The sequence below is a fragment of the Mytilus trossulus genome, chromosome 9, assembly GCF_036588685.1.
Source record: "Mytilus trossulus isolate FHL-02 chromosome 9, PNRI_Mtr1.1.1.hap1, whole genome shotgun sequence".
NCBI classification, from domain to species: domain Eukaryota; kingdom Metazoa; phylum Mollusca; class Bivalvia; order Mytilida; family Mytilidae; genus Mytilus; species Mytilus trossulus.
In genome coordinates, this window is record NC_086381.1 from 35,083,242 (window position 1) to 35,102,277 (window position 19,036).

At 30.7% G+C, this 19,036-nt stretch overlaps 1 protein-coding gene across 3 annotated transcripts; it reads left to right on the plus strand.

Moving 5' to 3' along the window:
- Nucleotides 1-2,152: 2,152 nt before the first annotated feature.
- On the plus strand, nt 2,153-19,032 carry LOC134685640 (TAF5-like RNA polymerase II p300/CBP-associated factor-associated factor 65 kDa subunit 5L). Of its 3 annotated transcripts, none has more exons than XM_063545576.1 (15): nt 2,153-2,270; nt 4,826-4,983; nt 5,568-5,686; nt 6,020-6,149; nt 7,049-7,112; nt 7,751-7,805; nt 9,393-9,591; nt 10,058-10,231; nt 10,961-11,073; nt 11,942-12,023; nt 13,151-13,262; nt 13,695-13,863; nt 14,394-14,516; nt 17,019-17,082; nt 17,562-19,032. In XM_063545576.1, the coding sequence occupies exons 1-15, from the start codon at nt 2,202-2,204 to the stop codon at nt 17,674-17,676; spliced, it is 1,746 nt and encodes a 581-aa protein (XP_063401646.1). In that variant the 5' UTR covers nt 2,153-2,201; the 3' UTR covers nt 17,677-19,032. The 3 variants fall into 3 exon arrangements, with proteins under 3 accessions (XP_063401646.1, XP_063401647.1, XP_063401648.1); XM_063545577.1 differs by having other exon boundaries at nt 9,396-9,591; XM_063545578.1 differs by lacking the exon at nt 2,153-2,270 and adding an exon at nt 3,825-4,047.
- The last annotated feature ends 4 nt before the right edge of the window (nt 19,033-19,036 follow it).

The following is a 19,036-nucleotide window of genomic DNA, read 5'->3' on the forward strand; positions in this document are numbered from 1 at the left end:
AAGAAAATATATATATTTGTGCGATATGATGCCGTCGCCCATGTAAATTGTAGAGCGTTCTTTTACACGCTACAATCATTCCATTCGATTAACCAAACTGCATATATCGTTGGTGTGTAAAGTCAATGCTTCTGAGAAAGTTCTGCATAAATTGTTTTACTTCTGTTTCTTACATTTTTATTCATCAACTTGAAATACTTTCTATTTTGAAATAATAAAATTGACAAGTTGTTCAGTGTTTAATAGAAAGTTGTCTCATTTTCAACTATACCACATAGAATTTGTTTGTCTGAAACATTGTGCATTGGTTTCAGAGGTGCTGTTTACCAAAAGCTGTGAACGTATCAATCTTGCCTTTATGGTAACTACTCGATCGCCCCTGTATGCATTCCTTGGAAAGTTATTGTTAGCACATGTCAAGCGTGTTTGCCCACGAAACGCATACCTTTAAATTAATAATTCAATACGTGCAATAAGCAAAATGTAAGCATACAGTCAAATAACAATATTTATAGACTAGTCACTTTTAAAATAATATAATAACGACAACTATAGTTGTAGCAAGGTGTTAAACCTATGAGAATATTTTACAATCGGTACACTCTGCAGAGAAAGTCGACAGAGGGCAGGCGAAGTGATGAATGTCGTCTGCCACTTAAAATGAAAGTATCTAGCTGAGACAGGGGCAAAATAAAAATGCCTTGCAACTTATCATCTACGACCGCCTTGGACAGTTGGTGCAGTTGTAATGTTCATTTAACGGTCCTATGGAATAATACTCTCCCGGCATTGGTCATCAGATATAACGCATCAATGTGTTTTATGAATGCCGCAAGGCCCATGCAAAGTACGTTTCATCTTTAACAATTAGATTGTGTATTATCCGGTACGTAAGCCAATCCTTATGAGAAACTGAAATTGTTATAAGTTTAGAATTATATTTTTTTCTACTGGAACTCGACCATTAAGGAAAAAATATATATTATTGAAAATATTATGTTAACAGTACATACCTATTAATAACGATAATTGTTATTATTGTACTCGCATATATTGAAACTGTTTCTGAGTTATATAGATAGACCGATTCGAGTGTGGAGCGTTAATTATTGTTGTCATACGTAATAAGTCTTTTGAAAGTCAAGCGCTTCAGATATAAAGCCAAGCGCTGGCGATGTAATGTCTATCAAGCGCTGTTAGTTTAAAGTCGTCTATCACTGTATAGTTAAAAGTCGAGCGCCGGAGATCTAAATCAGTCATCTGTGAGAAGGAAATCCAGCGCTGTAGATATACACTCCAGCAATGTAACTGTTAAGTCCACTGCTGCAGATATATAAAAATGACACGCAAAAGATGTGAATTACCAGAGTTTAATTTCTTGATTCACAACACTGAAAAGTTGACTCGTTTGTTGAAGCTTGCCGCAATTGTCATGACGAAAAAAGAAAAAGAAGATTGCCATCTTCTTCTTCTTCTTCAGGAAGTCCACCCTATCTGCAGGGTCACCGCATTTAAAAATTTTGTTTATTTTTAAAATTGCGTTATTTAAAATCTTATCTACTAGTTAAAATTTAAAATAATAGTAACAGAGTTAGAATAGGATATAACTAAAAATTATATGCCATCATTTTAAGCCAATTCAAAAGGTTAATCATATCAATGCAACATGTAAGGCAAATCAACCGGGATGAAAGGCGGGATATTAGAACTATCACTTGAAAATAGAAGTATGTTGTATAAGGTCAATTATCAGTGAAATCATCTGCGACTTTTCTTCGGTACAGAAAATACTGAGACATGATTTTGGTTAAACTGTGTTCAGAATTTAAAATCAGAAAATTCAATTCTTAAAAAATAATGTACAAATTTATGTGTGTTAGATAGCTGCTAGAAAACCTTTGATTTTTATGTAGAGGGGCTAGGATGAAAAATTGACCTTGCTTTTTTTTACAAAAAAAAATTGTTGTAATTTCTGCCATGCCTTTAAATTTTTTCACTCTAATCGGTCCCACTTTTTTTTATTTGTTTATCCTGACCTTTTTTTACATTAAATTAAAATTGTAATCCTGGGTTTTCCATTACCTTTTTTATAGTCAGACCTTAATCCGATGAAACAAAATGCTGTACATGTTCTAGCTCTTCCGGAAGTGTTCAGTAAAGGGGACATAACTTCTAATGACCAGAAAATTGAAAACTTGAGAATGAAACGAGTTCGTCACGAACAAATAGGTGCAATAGTTCAACATTATCTGAAAAGGAGACAATATTTGGTATAAAAGAGTTCTATATGAATTATCAAAATTATCATGGACTGATTTCATTGTCCAAGAAATAATGCAAGACACTAGTACTAGACCACAGGCACTTGTTTCTATCCATTGGAAGAACCACTATCAACGTATATTTACGACTCGTAAATATACGTTGATAGTGGTTCTTCCAATGGATAGAAACAAGTGCCTGTGTACTAGACAACTAGTTCTGGAGTCTCATTTTACAAACATTTACCATTTATTTTTGTTCAAATTATATTCAATAACCTATACAAATTAATTCCACACTGAATGGGCCAACTAAGCAATAATATGAGGCAGGCATTACCTGTAAATGGGGACGAAGTCTGTATGAATTATTTTTCTGTAACTTAAATATTTGTTAAAAAAAGAAACAGAAATATACCGTCATGACCGTAACGTTTCCGATTTTGGTTCTGTTGTTAGGGAGTTTAGTTGTGCGTAAGTTATGACGTCATATGAAATGTAAACAAAGAAACGCTTTCATTAGGTAACGTTTTTTCATATAAAAATGAAATTGATATTGCGTTCCTTCCTATTCAGTATAATAGACTGGGAAATATATATTTTACTGAAAGATTCATACAAACAAAACCGGAAAAAGGAAGTACATTGTAGATTTCTGCGCAGGTCCGGGATTTCAAAACATGACATAAATAAAATTGAATGATTTTGAGTTCATTAGTACAATGAAAAATTCTGGAAATTTTCCCGAATTTTTTTTTTATTGAATTTTCTACTGTTATTGGGGACTTCGTCCCCATATAAGTAGACCATTTACAAAGTCTCAATGATGAGGGGGGATAGGACCTTTATCCGGACTCAAGGATCGGGTCTATTTAATCTGGGGATTTTGGGATTGACATTTTCGTGATCTGGGAATCCTTTTTTTTCGGATTTCGGGAAGCTGGGATTTAATTTACTTAAATTCAGGACCTCGAGATTTCGTTTTTTTAAAGTCTGTGAATTCGGGATCAGGACCCCTCCTACCCCCCTCAATAATGGGGCTGGCTCTCTGACCCCTAAATCCCCCTAATTATTGTATTGGTATTCAATTTAGGAAACAGTTGAACATTTAGAAAGAATAAGATATGAATGGTGTGATCAAGAATTAATTCTTTCATGCCATGTTCAGTTCTATGCTCATTTAACATGGGTATGCATTAAATATTTGTCAATATCTTAATTTGGAGCGGGCGTTAGTAAGGTATTAAATGTTGACAAATATCATGCCTACCCACATTGACTCATGTAAAATTAAGCATATAGAGCATGGCCTAATATAATTATTTCGAGTCTTATAGGGATCTTTTGTACATTTGTACTTCTAAGCAGACCTGTAATACACGCTTGAAATGTTGTCATTTTGATCTGAAGAAACAAAAACATTATTGAAAATTGACAGTTTGACCCTTTCAAAGCTATACACGCCATATACTGCGATGACATACACCGTCCGCCACTGCTATTTGTGGCATATGCCGCGATGACAATGGATTTTTCATCAGGACTCTTAAACTATTTGTTTTTCATTCAAGTCCTCTCTAGTTTTTCCTTGTATGAATCGAGGATATACAAGGTCTCATTTGCGCTTGAAATCCCGGCAATTTTTATTGTAAAATCATGCAGTAGAAGGAAAATAAAAAACAAATATTTTGACAAATGCAAATGGCGGAAATGGGAAATGAAGCTGTAAATATGGAAATATTTCAGCATTTCTATGGGGAAACTGACAACTGGGATTAGTTAAAAGGTTTCTTGTTATCTCAATGTGTTTATTACATTTAATTCGTGTGGGAAATATGATTTGATCGATCATTACGAGACATAGAAAAAGGGGGAAAAAACAGAGGTTGACTGAAAATTTGAGGACAGAGTCACTGATTTGTGCCACGATTACACATTGTGTATGATGCAATACACATCAGAATCAAGCAATTGGTGTCTTCATTATTATATGGCAGATAAAACAACGAAATAGATGAAGACTAAAAGTAGTTTTTATTCAAAATTCAACACAAATGTTTTAAATTACACCTTTTACCTATTAATTACCTGAAAATGCAGGTACATGTAACCTGATAAAAAATTTACTTAAATAACTGCCTAACATTACAGTTCATGAACATAAAAAAAAAACGCAGCAGCTGCAGCAGCTATTTCTATTTTTTTGTGTAGTATTGAAAGGGTTAACAATAAAAAAAAAAAAGAACAGACACATTTAAACTTACTTTGATAATGTTTTGTTTAATTTCCTAGCAAGCAACTCCAACAATAATATCCATTTTGATCTCCGGCTTTGTTCAAAATTTATCTTGCATTGCAATTTTAATTGTAACATCAATAACATGCAGCCCATGTTTTATTGGAATTAGGACATGGCTTTGTATCCAAATATAAAGAAGAACGTCATATTAGAATATTGAATTTAACAAATAATGTGTACTTTTGGTGTTGATTGGTAGATCATTACTTTTCTATCCATATTTTATGCATTGATGATGTACTTGATTTTTGCTCTTTCTCTTCAGGCACCAGAACAACAGACGAGAAAAGAAACAAAATTGACACACAATGTGGATGACATGGCCTTCAAGAATTTGCTGAAAAGTGAATGCTCATCAGAAAATATGTTATCTCTTAGTAGTCCTTCAGGGGAAGCAAATCATTCTGAACATCAGTTTAACAGGTTTACATTATTACCTTATTACATGTAACAATGTATAAGCACTTAAAAGTAAAGGAGTTATAAAATGATTGCCAATGATACAACTACATGTATCCATCATAGGTCAGGGGGGAAACAACTTTATGTCACAATAAGACTCTCATCTATGAACAAAACCTATATATGGATAATATTCAATTATAATAACCTAAAAAGACCCTGGCTGGTCAAAATACATTTTACCCTTGTCCGTCTTTGTGCATTTGACATTCAAAAATTGGTTTCCATTCTCTAACTTTAATTTGCCTCAACCAAATGTTATGAAACTTATACACAATGTTTATTATCACAAAAGGCAGATCATGTTTGGATTTGGTTGGCATCACTTTCAATTTTGTAAAATTATTCTCATTTACTATGTTATAAATAAAAAAATATTGAAACTAATTAGTTCTAACATGTTGTACGCCTTTAAAGTAAAATATTTGTGAAATTGATCAAGCTTAAAACCTATGAATGAGAGACTCACTATTAATAAAAGTTGAAAAATGTAAAATACTTGAAAAATGTGTTACATGACAATGAATATTTTTTAAATGTTTCAGATTTAGAAAGTATATCAACGATTCCCCTGAGCCTTACAGACAAGATTTACAGCTTATTTTACTTCCTGTTTTTGTGCAGCTTTATTTAGAGCTATTGTTTAATAATCATAAAGTTCAAGGTAAAAATTTGCATTAAATATTTTACATTGATCATGTGTATTACAAACAATGAATCAATACAAAACAATATATAATAAAAATAAAATGTCTCACCATTAATAATATACCTGGTAATACACATCATGAAAAATTACTTAAAAAAATTAACGTCATTCTTAAAAGAATCATGAGAGGAGGCTATGTTATTAAATATGTACCAATTATTTTAGAAATAGATCGATGTCATTTGAAGGCAGAAATTTTAAATGTAAGTGAATTAAATTTTATACATTAGAAGACCACTGCTTAGTATTTGTTAGAATCTTATTATATAAATTATGTCTATGTTTCAGCAAACAAGTTCTACAGTAGGCATACCAAGCTTTTTGATCATAATGTGAAAAATAAAGCAACTGTAGAGCAGATCTATAAACTTAGTACCAGGGCTGATATGTTATCTTGTAAAGAAGTTACAGACTGGAGGTAAACATTTTGTGTATGGAATGATTATAAGGTGTACATGTCTAGCTGTCAAGTGTCATCTGACCTTGACCTCATTTTTAATGGTTCATTGGTCAAAGTTAAGTGTTCGAGTTTTGGTCTTTTTTCTAATACAAAATGCAATAGGTCAACTATATTTGGTGAATGGAAAAATTTCATGATCTATATGTCAGTTGCGCAGGTTTTTATTTGACCATGACCTCATTTTCACAGTTCATTGATCAGTGTTAAGTTTTTGTGTTTTGGTCTTTTTTTCTTAAACTATTAGCAATAGATCAACTATATTTGTTGTATGGAAGAATTGTTAGCTGTACATGCCTGCCTGGCATGGTTCATCTGACCTTGACCCCATTTTCATGGTTCATTGGTCAATGGTTAGTTTTCTTGTTTAATGTTAAGTTTATGTGACAGTTGTAATAAAGCTTTATATCTATTAGGACTATCAACATTATATTACTGAATAGTAAGAAGGGGAGACCTTTCAGCATGTGCACTCTTGTTTTCAAAATCAACAAGAAAAATTTAAGATACAACATTGTTTTCTAAAAGTTATTTTCTTAAAATATCAGCACTGCTGGATGTTCAGTGGCAAATATTTCATGCATACAAATGGTACCACAAGCTAAGTTCAACTTTCAGTTTGAGCTTTTGCTTTGTGTTTATAGCCTTATTGTGATTTTGTTATAAAGATTCAAAATATTTATAAATAATATCCTATATAAACACTACTGAAACTGACCATGTGAAACAGTCATGGGTTCAAGATTGTTAAACTTCCCAATAGTAGTAACAACATCACATATATGTGTATTATATACTAAAAATGCTAGCAGACTTTTTGTTGAATGCATAATAAAAATGACAATCATTTTGTTTTATAGGGACAACAAATACCAAATCAAAATGAGTGAAGAAGCTCTAGACTATATAAGAAGATACATTAAGGTAAAATTAATGTTTAACGTAAGAATTGTATAAGTTGTTAATTTTTCCCCAATACATAGTAGACTCCACTTATTTACATATCCGCCAAAGCAATGTATGAGCTAAATTGTAATTATTTTTTTTCAAAACACCAAACCCTTTCCTATATTTTGTATATGTTTAACGTTATTTTTTATTGTGTAATCGAATATATCGGATATTATACAATTATAGCCTTTGTATAAGGACGATTCAAGGATATATTGACCTGAAAAAATATACTGACCTGAGGACATAGGCGTGCATCAGCTGGTATTAAAAGAAAAAAAGTCCCAGCAGCATCACTATATATTTATGTGAAAAACTGCATTTTGAATACATCAAAATGAATAGAATTGTTCCCTTTATGTCGCTCTTTATCAATACACAATATGTGGTATGGGTTTTGCTCATTGTTGAAGACTGTACGATGACCTATAGTTGTAACTCCTGTGTCATTTGGTCTTTTGTGGAGAGTTGTCTCATTGGCAATCATACCAAAACTTCTTTTTTATACTTACACATAATTATTTTTTTAGAATATACTTAGATTTAAAACTGCCAGAAAGGACTACAGATTCAAAGGATTCTCTATATATAATTATATATTTATTTTACAGCAAGAAGAGAACACTATGATTGTACAAGTGTTTAACAAATATGTTAAGGTAGAAGGTATGTATCTTTATAATTTGTTTTTTTTAACTTCATGGAATGATTATTTTTTTATTAATACCCTCTTATCAAATCAGTTCACAGGTTTTTTTCAGGGGACTGGGTCCCCCTTTTTGTGGGAAAAAAATTGGTTAATTATATAGGGAATCAATGCAGCATGACTAATGAAAATTTCTGTATCCACAACTGGTTCGTGGTTTACCAGAACATCTTTACAGTTATTACAAGTTGATTTACTGATTTTCACTTGGTCACTGTTGAAACTACAATTGATATTGGTCTTGGTGAAAACAATCATTTTAACCTGCTTTATAATTTATCAGTTGAATTTATGGAAAGAGTGAATCAAAAGATTGGGCAAGTCTTACTATGAAAAATTACTGCCAATAGTTGATTCAGTTTAAATATCATAAGTTGTGTCAGAGTAAATAAAAACTTAATTGATTAAGTTTCAATTAAATTTCATTGTGTTTAAACTCCACTTTCAACACTATTGGCTATTTTTTTTTTTGGGGGGGGGGGGGTAATTTCTTTCCTTAATGGAAGCATACATTTTTTTTAGTGTTCTTTTTTTCTGTTGAACTAATAGGAGGAATAGCGTTAATATCGAAATAAAAAAAGAACTAAATTACAGAAATATCTTAAATTTCACAATTATTTAGTTTAAGTACAGCTTATTCAAAAACAACAATAACAAGTATAGGTCTCCGATGAGTTAAAAAGATATTTCAATTTTAATGCAAAAAAATTGCATTTTTTGCACCAAAGGGAGATAATTTGGAGCTTTTTCAATGATATCTACATTTTAAAAGTCACCTGGTGCCAACACATATTGATTTTTTGGAATAATTTTTATACCATATGATAAAGTAACAACTTCTAATGGTATTTAATAAAATTTGTAATGAAAAATAAATGTTTAATTTTTTTCTGAAAATCTTATACCTGCAAGCCTCCTGAAGCAAGAACAGTGCTACTTCAAAAAGAAATATACATAAATGGTCACGAACAAGAAACAGCTTAAGTTGGTACATATATAACACTACAGGGAGATCACTCTGTAAAAATCAGTTGAACGTTTGATAACGTTCTATTTTAAGGCAATATTAAGCTTCTCAATGATAAAAAAACTGGTGTTGTCAAACTGCTATATATCCAATGATTTTTTTCCGATAGTTTGTATTATTCCAGTTTTAAAAAAAAAATGTTTTGTCTAAGGGTCAAAGATGTTGTCAAATTTTATGAAAATTAATGTGGACTTATTATTATTCATTGGATAACAAATTTTGTCATTATTGTTGTTTCTAGGGCACCATTCATTCAAATGTGAAATAAATTATGAATTTTTCAAAGGCCTTGTATGTAGAATTTGGTAAAACCACGAAATCAAATATCCACTAAAAGTGATACCATCGAAAATAAATAAATCCAGTTGACACACAAAATTGATTTTAGTCAAGGTGTTTGGTACCACCAAAGGATAATTTATATGTTTAGTTGGTTAACCAAGTGATGATATGTGTTTACAACAGTCTCTTTCATACAACATACTGCTTGGAATACAGGTGTTTTTTTATTTCCTTATAGTTATTGCTGAACCTGAATGTAAAAATCAACAATTGGAGTTAAAAGACAATAAACTAATTACAAATGGCGAAAAGTTAGAAGATCAACAGTCCTCATCGGAATCTATGAAATTGTTAAAACAAGCCATTAAAAGTGTACGGGAAGGACAACCATCTATGTCATCTATATGTTTTTATACATATATAAACGCATATCAAGGGTAAGAAGATACTATTTAGTAAATATGTGTAGTCATTAAATCAAAAATCAAGTTGCAGTATTCTTACAATGGTTTATTTAGTCAGAAATATGCATGAGTGTAAAGAATGAAACAGTATACATGTATGCATTACAGATGTAATCTAAACATTTGTCTATCGATTATTAAAAAAAATCTGTCCAATGAATATAAGAAATATCCCTTAGCTTTTTTCATGTTTCATTGCTATTAATAAACATACATTTTTAGATAAAATACTGTTAAGCTGTTCAATTTTGCAGGGTTTGAAATTCAGGATTTCAAATACCAAACTGTTTTTGTTAGGTTTTATTTTCTTTCCCTCAATTTTAAACTTCCATGAACACAAATTGAAACAAGAGGAAAATTCACGTTTTATGATAATTGTGAAATTAGCAATAATTTTCAATTTTACAGTGACAATGATATTTTTTGTGATTACTTGTAGATTGTGCAGTGTAGATATATCATCTGACCAGGGTATGATTAGTGCTGGATTTGAGGACTCTTCTATCAAAATATGGAGAGTATCCCCTGGCTCTCTACAAACCAAAGAAACAGATACGGATCCTTCCAAACTATTCCTGGCAGCTGATTACTGGAATGTAGAATCAGAGGAAAGGTTAGATATTACTAATAAGTCGTTTGATAGCAATAAATATTATTATTTCAGAATTTGTTGTGTGTAGTCAATATTTTGATTTAATTAATGAATGTCTGGTGTGTGTAATATTAAATGTGTGTATTTCTACTTTATAAGTATATCTTGTATGCTTCATATGGATTATAAAAGGTCTTGATTATAGAGCTTATGTTTAAATAATTACATTAGATTATGTTTCATTATAATACATTATTCTGATTGGTCACACTGCAGTCTAGCTTTATTCCTTAATCAACTTCATTACACAATAAATTTTATCATACATGATAACACGATGCACAGGTAAATTAAAAAAAAAAAACTTGATAAATGGATGATTTTGAGACAATAATTGATACAAATATGTCATTACATTTTAAATCGAATCATAATTCTTTTAGGCCCCATTTATTATGCCCAATTTTGGGCATTATGTTTTCTGGTCTTTCCATCCGTTTGTTCGTCTGTCCCGCTTCAGGTTAAAGATTTTGGTCAAGATAGTTTTTGATGAAGTTGTAGTCCAATCAACTTGAAACTTAGTACACATGTACCTTATGATATGATCTTTCTAATTTAAATTAGAGATTTTACCCCATTTTCACAGTCAAATGAACATAGAAAATGATAGTGTGGATGGGGCATCACTGTACTAGGGACACATTCTTGTTTCACAATAGTTTAATCTCACAGTAATAATTTGTTTTTCAGCTCACCAAAGTATGAAGAAAGTGTAACTTTAAAGGCACACAATGGTGCAGTGTATAAAACCTGTTTCTTTAATCAGCTACCATATTTGTTATCTGGATCTGAAGATGGGTCAGGTCAGTCTTTGAAAACCTTTCATCCTGTGATTAGTGTATATTATCGACTCATTTATTTTGGTGGTTATCAATTTTCGTTTGATTGAGGAAATCTTGTGTTTTCGTGGATATTTGATTTCTTGGTTTTGATAATCTCTGCATTCAAAGCATATAGAAAATTTGTAATTCTTTGAACATCTGAATTCGTGGTTCACCTGTACCAATGAAACCCACGAAAATAAGTATTCACAGAATTAGGAAGTAGAATGCTTCAAAAGTCAACAAAATTAAGGTGGATGGGGAGTCTTTTTGTGTAATAAAAAGAATACCATAGAATTTTAAGATAAATTGTGATGAGATAGCTCTTATAACATGCTTTCAGATAAGATAAAGAAAATATGAGATCACAGGACTTGTTTTCTTGTTACATATTAAAAAAGGCAAATTCACAACACTTTCTATTATAAAAGTTACTTCATCTGAGTTATCTCCCCTCATGTTGCAAAGTTGAGGAAAGGAATCAAACAAAAAAATGAATTTCTATATTATCATGAAAAAAAAAGACTTGCACATGAATAACATACTATTTTAAAAGTTGCAAATATCATTTAAGAATTAGACCAATTGATATCTACTGCTTTAAAATCCAAGATAGATAAAAAAAAAAAACCCCAGCCATCTTTATAATTTTAGTCACCAACTTAATATTATAAAAGATTTCCTTGAGAATCCAACAATACACAGATACATATCAAAATCATTTCATAGAAAAATGCAAAAATCTCATTCTGAATTATTCAGTGGTATTGTCAAAAGGTGTGTTTAATTGAACAGTTGTATAGAAAACATTTAATTCTCTTATCTCATTCATTATATATATATATTATAGTCAGACTATGGGACTTAGATGGTTTTACTAACAAAGTGTGTTACAAAGGCCATAATTATCCAGTATGGGATATCGACATCAGGTATGGACTATTGTAAAAGAGTTTATTTTTAATCCCACAACTCATCCACCAGGGCATTCAGTGTTACCAGTATCAATATCAATATTGTAGCATTATAAAGCTAAGAAAGTAAATACCTACAAACTACTTCTTATGGCAAATCTAATGGTAAAAGTTGGATGATTTCAGAAATTGAAAGGTTAAAAAGAAAGAAAATATTAATTGATGAAATTAATCCTGAAACAAACTATCTCTTGCACAGGTAGGTAGTGTCAAGTAAAACCAATTTACTTCTTTTGATTGATTTTTTTACTGTTATGGTTTGTCAAGTGTTTTGCATACAATGATTGAATTAATTAAGGAATGACTGTTATATTTCTTCTGTCTATGAAGAAATAACATCAAAAATGTGATGCACACTGAATAACTGAATAACACGTGTATCGACAGAAAAAAATATTTGTAATTTCTTATAATGTTATTCTAAATTCCATTTTAAACTGTAGTAAACCATGAAAGAAAGTTTATGAGGTCACAGTCACATGACAAAATTATGTATATGAGCTGATAATCAAAACAATATCAGTCAATCAGAAGATGTGTTACATCCAAAATTAAGTTATTTGATGACAGACTTACATGATTTTAAAAAAATTCTAAAATGTAATCTTTCTTTTGGATAGTAATACACATTTATTTTAAACGAAAACAAGTATTGCTATAACAACTATTTTTTTTTATGAAATCAAACAAAGGAGAAGGGGCAATATAGCCCTTATAGTACACCAAAAAAACAACTCTATATTTTGTGAGATTATGTCAATAGTTAAAAAGCTTCTCTGAAATTATTTTGTTGTTTCATGGCTGGGCAGGATCTTTTCACAATGCAAATAATGATGTAAACTGCATAAATTGTGCATTTTTAAACGTTTTTGTGAGAACAGTACTTATAATGACTTAATTGTTATGTCATCAGATAAAAATCTTTATGTTTTTCATTTATATTTCTTGACCCTATTCCTTTCCAAACATTATGTACATCTTTGACACAGATATCAAACATTTTATTTTCTTCGGCCAAAACCAAGCCTTACCGTTTTTAATTTTGTAATTTACAGACTTAATAAATGATTTTTGTTTTGTTACAGCAATAGTAATGACTACTTTACAAGTTGTTCCCAAGATAGAACAGCTAAGCTGTGGACAACAGACAGAATATACCCTCTAAGGTCATTTGTAGGTCATACAGCAGACATAGATGTAAGCTTATGTTTGTTATAAAAGTTATGCACATGTGAGCTTGCTATACTGTGCAATGCTTTTAATATCTATCATTCATCTTCTAAAAGTTTTAAATAAGTAAATATTTGCTAATTTATTTTAACCAAGTACTAGTATGCTTGTTAGTTTTATGAAATTTTATTACTATGTATAGACTAGTTTCCATCCAAGTCACAATTTGTGGAAAGTAATCCAATGTAGGTCAAAGTATGACCTTCAACACAAGAGCCTTGGCTCACACCGAACAACAAGATATATAAAGGTCCAAAAAATAACTAGACTTGTAAAACCATTCAAATTTTGTTGGTTTGGATTTAATTATTATTTTTTGTGTTCATCTGTTCAACTTTCAGATGTTATGATGAAACTTGAAAATACCGATATAATTGATTTGAAATGTTATTTCTTTAGTGTGTCAAGTTCCATCCAAATAGCAACTACATAGCAACTGGTTCTAGTGATAGAACTGTACGTCTCTGGAGTTTACAGGACGGGAAGAGTGTTAGACTAATGCAGGGGCATAGAGGAACCGTTCTGGCATTAGCATTCTCACAAAATGGACAGTACTTAGCATCAGCAGGTAACCTGAATAATTTGAAAAAATTATTTCATTATGAATTCGCCAATTCAGAATCAAATGCATTCTGGGTAACATTTTCAAAACTTACAACAAAACGTTGTGATTGGTTTGAAAAGTTCTAAACAATGGAAATTCAACCAATGACGTAAAGTTATTTTCATTTTGGTGTACGAACAATTAATGAAATTACCCATAGTCTTTTAGATTCTTAATAGACGAATTGGTTTATTATAAAGCAGTGATATTATATATATACATGAATATCTTAAAAGGTAATTTATATATTATGTGGTTATTAGATTATCTTTATATATAACTTTTAAAAAAAAAAATTAAAAATTTAAAAAAATAATATTGCCATGAACTGTATATATAGAAGTAGCCTTGGTTTCAATGACACCTACTTTTAAATTTTATAATAAAAAAATCAAAAGTAAAACTCAAGGTTAAATACTCTATATTTATTTTAAACACTATTAAGTATTATTTGGGGGAAAATGTTATGTTTTATGTTTACTTCTGATTTTCAGGAGATGACAGAAGAATCCGTGTATGGGACTTGAACACAGGGACTTTGTTTAAAGAGCTTAGAGGTCATACAGAAACAGTACATGTTTTGTCCTTTAACAAAGACAGTACACTACTAGCTTCAGGTTGGTTAACTTTTAAAATAAAATATTGTGGATTCATTATTATTCATTGGATATCAATTTTTATGGGTAATGGGGTACCACGAATTTAAAACTTCAACATATTACAAATTTTCTTAAGAAATATATGCAGACTTTGTCAAAACCATGAAATCAAATATCCACATTTTGCAAGTTTTCCTCAAACCAAGAAAAGTTGGTACCAACAAAATAAATGAATACACAGTATTTGTTTTCATTACTCAGTTCTTTTTTTCACGATATATCTTATGACCAAAATTAATCATAAAACAATAGGTGAAATTGAGGCCGAACTCTGTAAGGTGGCTAGGGCGTCTTAATTAAAACTGACAGAATTTTTTTATAACTTGTCAAAATGAAGCTTTTATCATGCTTTTTTCAAAACAGTATTAAAAAGTATGGGTCACCGGATATTTTTCCACGCTACAGGTTGCTCAAAATTGTCAGATTTTGTATAGATTATTCATGGACAGGGTTTCCGCTGGCGGTCGCCATTTTCGCAATTTGCGAAAAAATAATAATTGTGGCGATAAAAATTCGTCATTTGCGAAAGAATTTGGCGAAAGAAATATATAGAACGATTTATTTTCCTCCATCTTGTTTATTTACATTTTTCGAGTTTCTCGGACTTTACCCGATCATACAATACTCGGAATTCACCTTGACCTCATTAAGGTTTGGACAGAAAATCAATAATCAGCTGATTGCATTTTATAGCTATCGACAACAAAGGACTATATTAATAAAGGTGTTGATTGAATTGTTTGACAAAATGATATGGTTAAATGGCTTCTGCTAAATGTCACATACAGAATTATTTATTTACCACTTTGCGACGCACGTGTTTGAAGCAAACTTTTGACGTCTCCTCCGCTTTTAAAGATAGTTTAGAAAAGACGAAAAATGTCCAAAAGCAAGGAAAATCTCGGATTTAAAACTTTAATTATCCTGTGACTTAAATATCGGTAACTGATAAGAGAGACGTTTTTAAAGTCGTTTGAGTGACACACGTGTTTCAAGCCTAGTTTTACGTCTCAACTTTTTTTATTTATGATGGTCAAGAAAAGAAAACTGTCGTTATGAAGAAATCTATCCAAAAGGTTGGCTCGAATGAGAGTAGCCCTTCAATGTAATGACTACACATGAAACGAGGGATCAATTTCATGTAATAAAAGCTTTTGTTTTGTTGTAAAAAAAACCTTCGTAGTACAAAAGGGAACATCAGTATTTTTCTTTTAAAGAAACTTTCCCTACGAACTATACTGGTATTATATAATCAAAACATGTCCATTAATTTTGTTATATTCCAGAACGTATATCTTCTTTATTATTAAAAGTATAGTGGCCCAATCAATTAGAAAAGTTGTTTAAAATACAATGAATAGTTCTCCCTTTTAAATTAAAAAAATCTGTTGTTTTAAAGTAAATTTTTAATGTTTATTCATTAACATGGAAACTTTAAAATAAGTTTGAGAGCATAATCATAGACACAATGGGCAAAATCATCTTATTTAATATTTAAGGGAAAGGGGGAGGGGGGTAGAAAAAAATGTAAATTTTAAACGAAAAAAATAATAAAGTGGCGAAAAATATATTGTTTTGGCGAAAGAGGTGGCGAAAAAAATTATTGACCCAGGGGAAACCCTGTTCATGGAAAATCAAATTTTGTGTGATAAAAAGAAAACGTTCTATAAGAACTTTAGGATAAAATGTGAGAATATTGCATACTTTCAAATAAGCAAAAGAAAAAATGGGGTCACCGAACTTGTTTTCTTGTTACATATTGAAATAGGTAAATTCATAACACTTTCTATTGTAAAGACTACTTTATATCGGAGTTATCTCCCCTTATTTGGCAAATTTTGAAAAATCTAATGAAACAGAAAAAAGGTGTTTTTGTAAAATTACAACTGCAATTATGTTGAAGCACACACTTTTCTATATCCATATTAAGCATTAAATTTTTATCCAATCAGTTTATAGCTTTATTTTTTGATGAACCAAACAAATATGAATCTAGGTAAATCCTGTGTGGCTTACAAGCCAATGTTTGTAGTGATACTTGTAAAAAGTCTATGCACTTATCATATACATATAGCCGGTTACTTTCACACATGTAAAATTTCGATTTTCATTGAATAAGGTATATGAAATATTTTGGCGGTTATTATTTTGGTGGATTCAAAACATATATATCAATACCTTTGCATGTGCACTTTTAAGTTTGCGAAATGTATTTTGGCGATTTTGTTCTTTCCCTGAAAATAAGCAAAAATGCACCCGCTATATACTATTAAACAAAAGAAACAAAATTTAAATTTGATTCCATGCATATATTTGACACATATGTTATTATAAACTTTTTTAAATTATCATGAAAGTTTAGCAGCCAATTAGCAACTATAGCTATTTTGGTCAAATAAAGGAGTAGAATCCATATTCAGACAATGAAGAATGTAATTAATTCTAGTTGTATATCTGTAGGTGGAATAGATTGCTGTATCAAGGCGTGGGATGTCAGGAAAGGTGTCAACAATAACAACACTGTGTAAGTAAACAATTATCACCTCAGGTTAATATTTATAATGACCTCATTTAAAGGTGCAGTGTTTAACCTGTTAACTTTATTTAAAATGACCTCATTTAAAGGTGCAGTGTTTAACCTGTTAACTTTATATCAATGAACATGTAAATATCATGTCTATCAATCAGAGACCATATGACAATGATGTGTAAACAACTAAAGGGCATGGTATGGCCTTTATCAATGAGCAATACACATACCTATTATTAAGCTTTAAAAGGCACTGCTATGACAAAATGTAAAACAATGAAAAAGAGAAAACCAACAGCCTGATTTATAATGACCCCCTCCCCCCCAAATAAGATAGAAAGCAACCAAGGGCAGCCACTGAATTTCAAAATTTAACTTTGTTATAGCTGCTGAGACTTGTTTTTTCAACAAAATCAAGAAATTTTACTCAACAAAAGTGCTAGTTTGGTTCAATTGTGTACCTCTTTTTTCAGTGTGGATGGACATACAAGTGCAGAAATGATAGGAAGTTACCAGACTAAATCTGCAACAGTCATATGGTTAAATTATACCAAGCATAATGTTCTACAGGCTGCAGGGACTGTATAACATAGCTGATATCTAACATGATAGGTTTGACTAGGAGTCACAGGTGCTGTATAACATCCATGTCACTTCAGACACTGCTAAAAGTCTACAGCCATGGGTGTATAACATCAGTGAAACACCTGACATGACAGATGTAATGTCCTGCAAGAAGCAAGAGCTGTATAACATTCATTAAGATACCAAACATGGCAGGTATTGCTAGTGGTGGCAAGGTGTATGAGTTCATTCAGAATAAACAGTTCAACAGAAAGGAGGGCCATGTAATATCTGTAACACACCTACAGTGACAGGCATTCTTAGGAGTTGAGATTCAAAAGAAACAGTGACAAAGGAAGCATATGGTGAATATGTATCATAACAGCCAAAGGAGGCATATTTTTGGTCAATGGAGAATTGAAATTGAACTATTATTCAAATATGTAAATTACTGTTTAACATGGTTTGATACACAAAAAGTTGTCATAGGGCAAATAAGATGTGAAAAGGGACCTATAAGATAAGAATACAAAAGCATTAGTAAACTTAAAAAATATAAAATTCATACTTTGAAAACTATGAACCTTACAAAATTCCTGCATTAAGTCTTACTGCAGCATTAAAGTGGTAGATATTAAAAGGAGTATGTTCAACATGGCCCAATTTCCAGTGTGAATTCATATTTAGTTTTATGCAGAATGTGCAATAGTGAACATACCTTTTTTATTTTTAAATTTAGTGAATAATAAACTGTCTATTGAAGGGAGATTATTCCAAAAAAAAATTACCTCATAATTTCCAATTGTGTGAGAAAAAATATGATGAGTAACTATTCCAAATATTTTGATACAGAACAGATTGAATTTCAAAGATATGTATTTACCCATTTGATTTCTGACATTTTTAAAAGTCAAAATTTTATTTTTACCTTATCTTTAAATATTTCTTAAACTTTCTTATTCTAAAAGTACCATAAACATCTGATATAATACATACTTCATACACATGAAGAAAAAGGAATAACTGTTTTGATTCATTTAATATCTTAATGTTTTCAATGAATACTTATCTTAGAGTAGATATCTGTTATCTTGCCATTAGTATGTCCTCGGTCAATATAAACTGACTGTCATTATTTAGTCAAAAGTGCTGAAAATGGTTTAAACACCAATCAATCAATTTGTCATTATTTGTTTAATTTTGTATCAATATTTGTATGAGCAATACAAAAAGATAAGCATAAAGATCATTCATCTAAATTCATATTGCAAAGTATATATGTTGATAACTTGATATTGCAAAGTATATGTTAATTTTTAAAAGCAATGCAAAGATTTCAGGCAGCTATGAGATTGTTATTTATTTGTTACCAGTTGTTATAAGA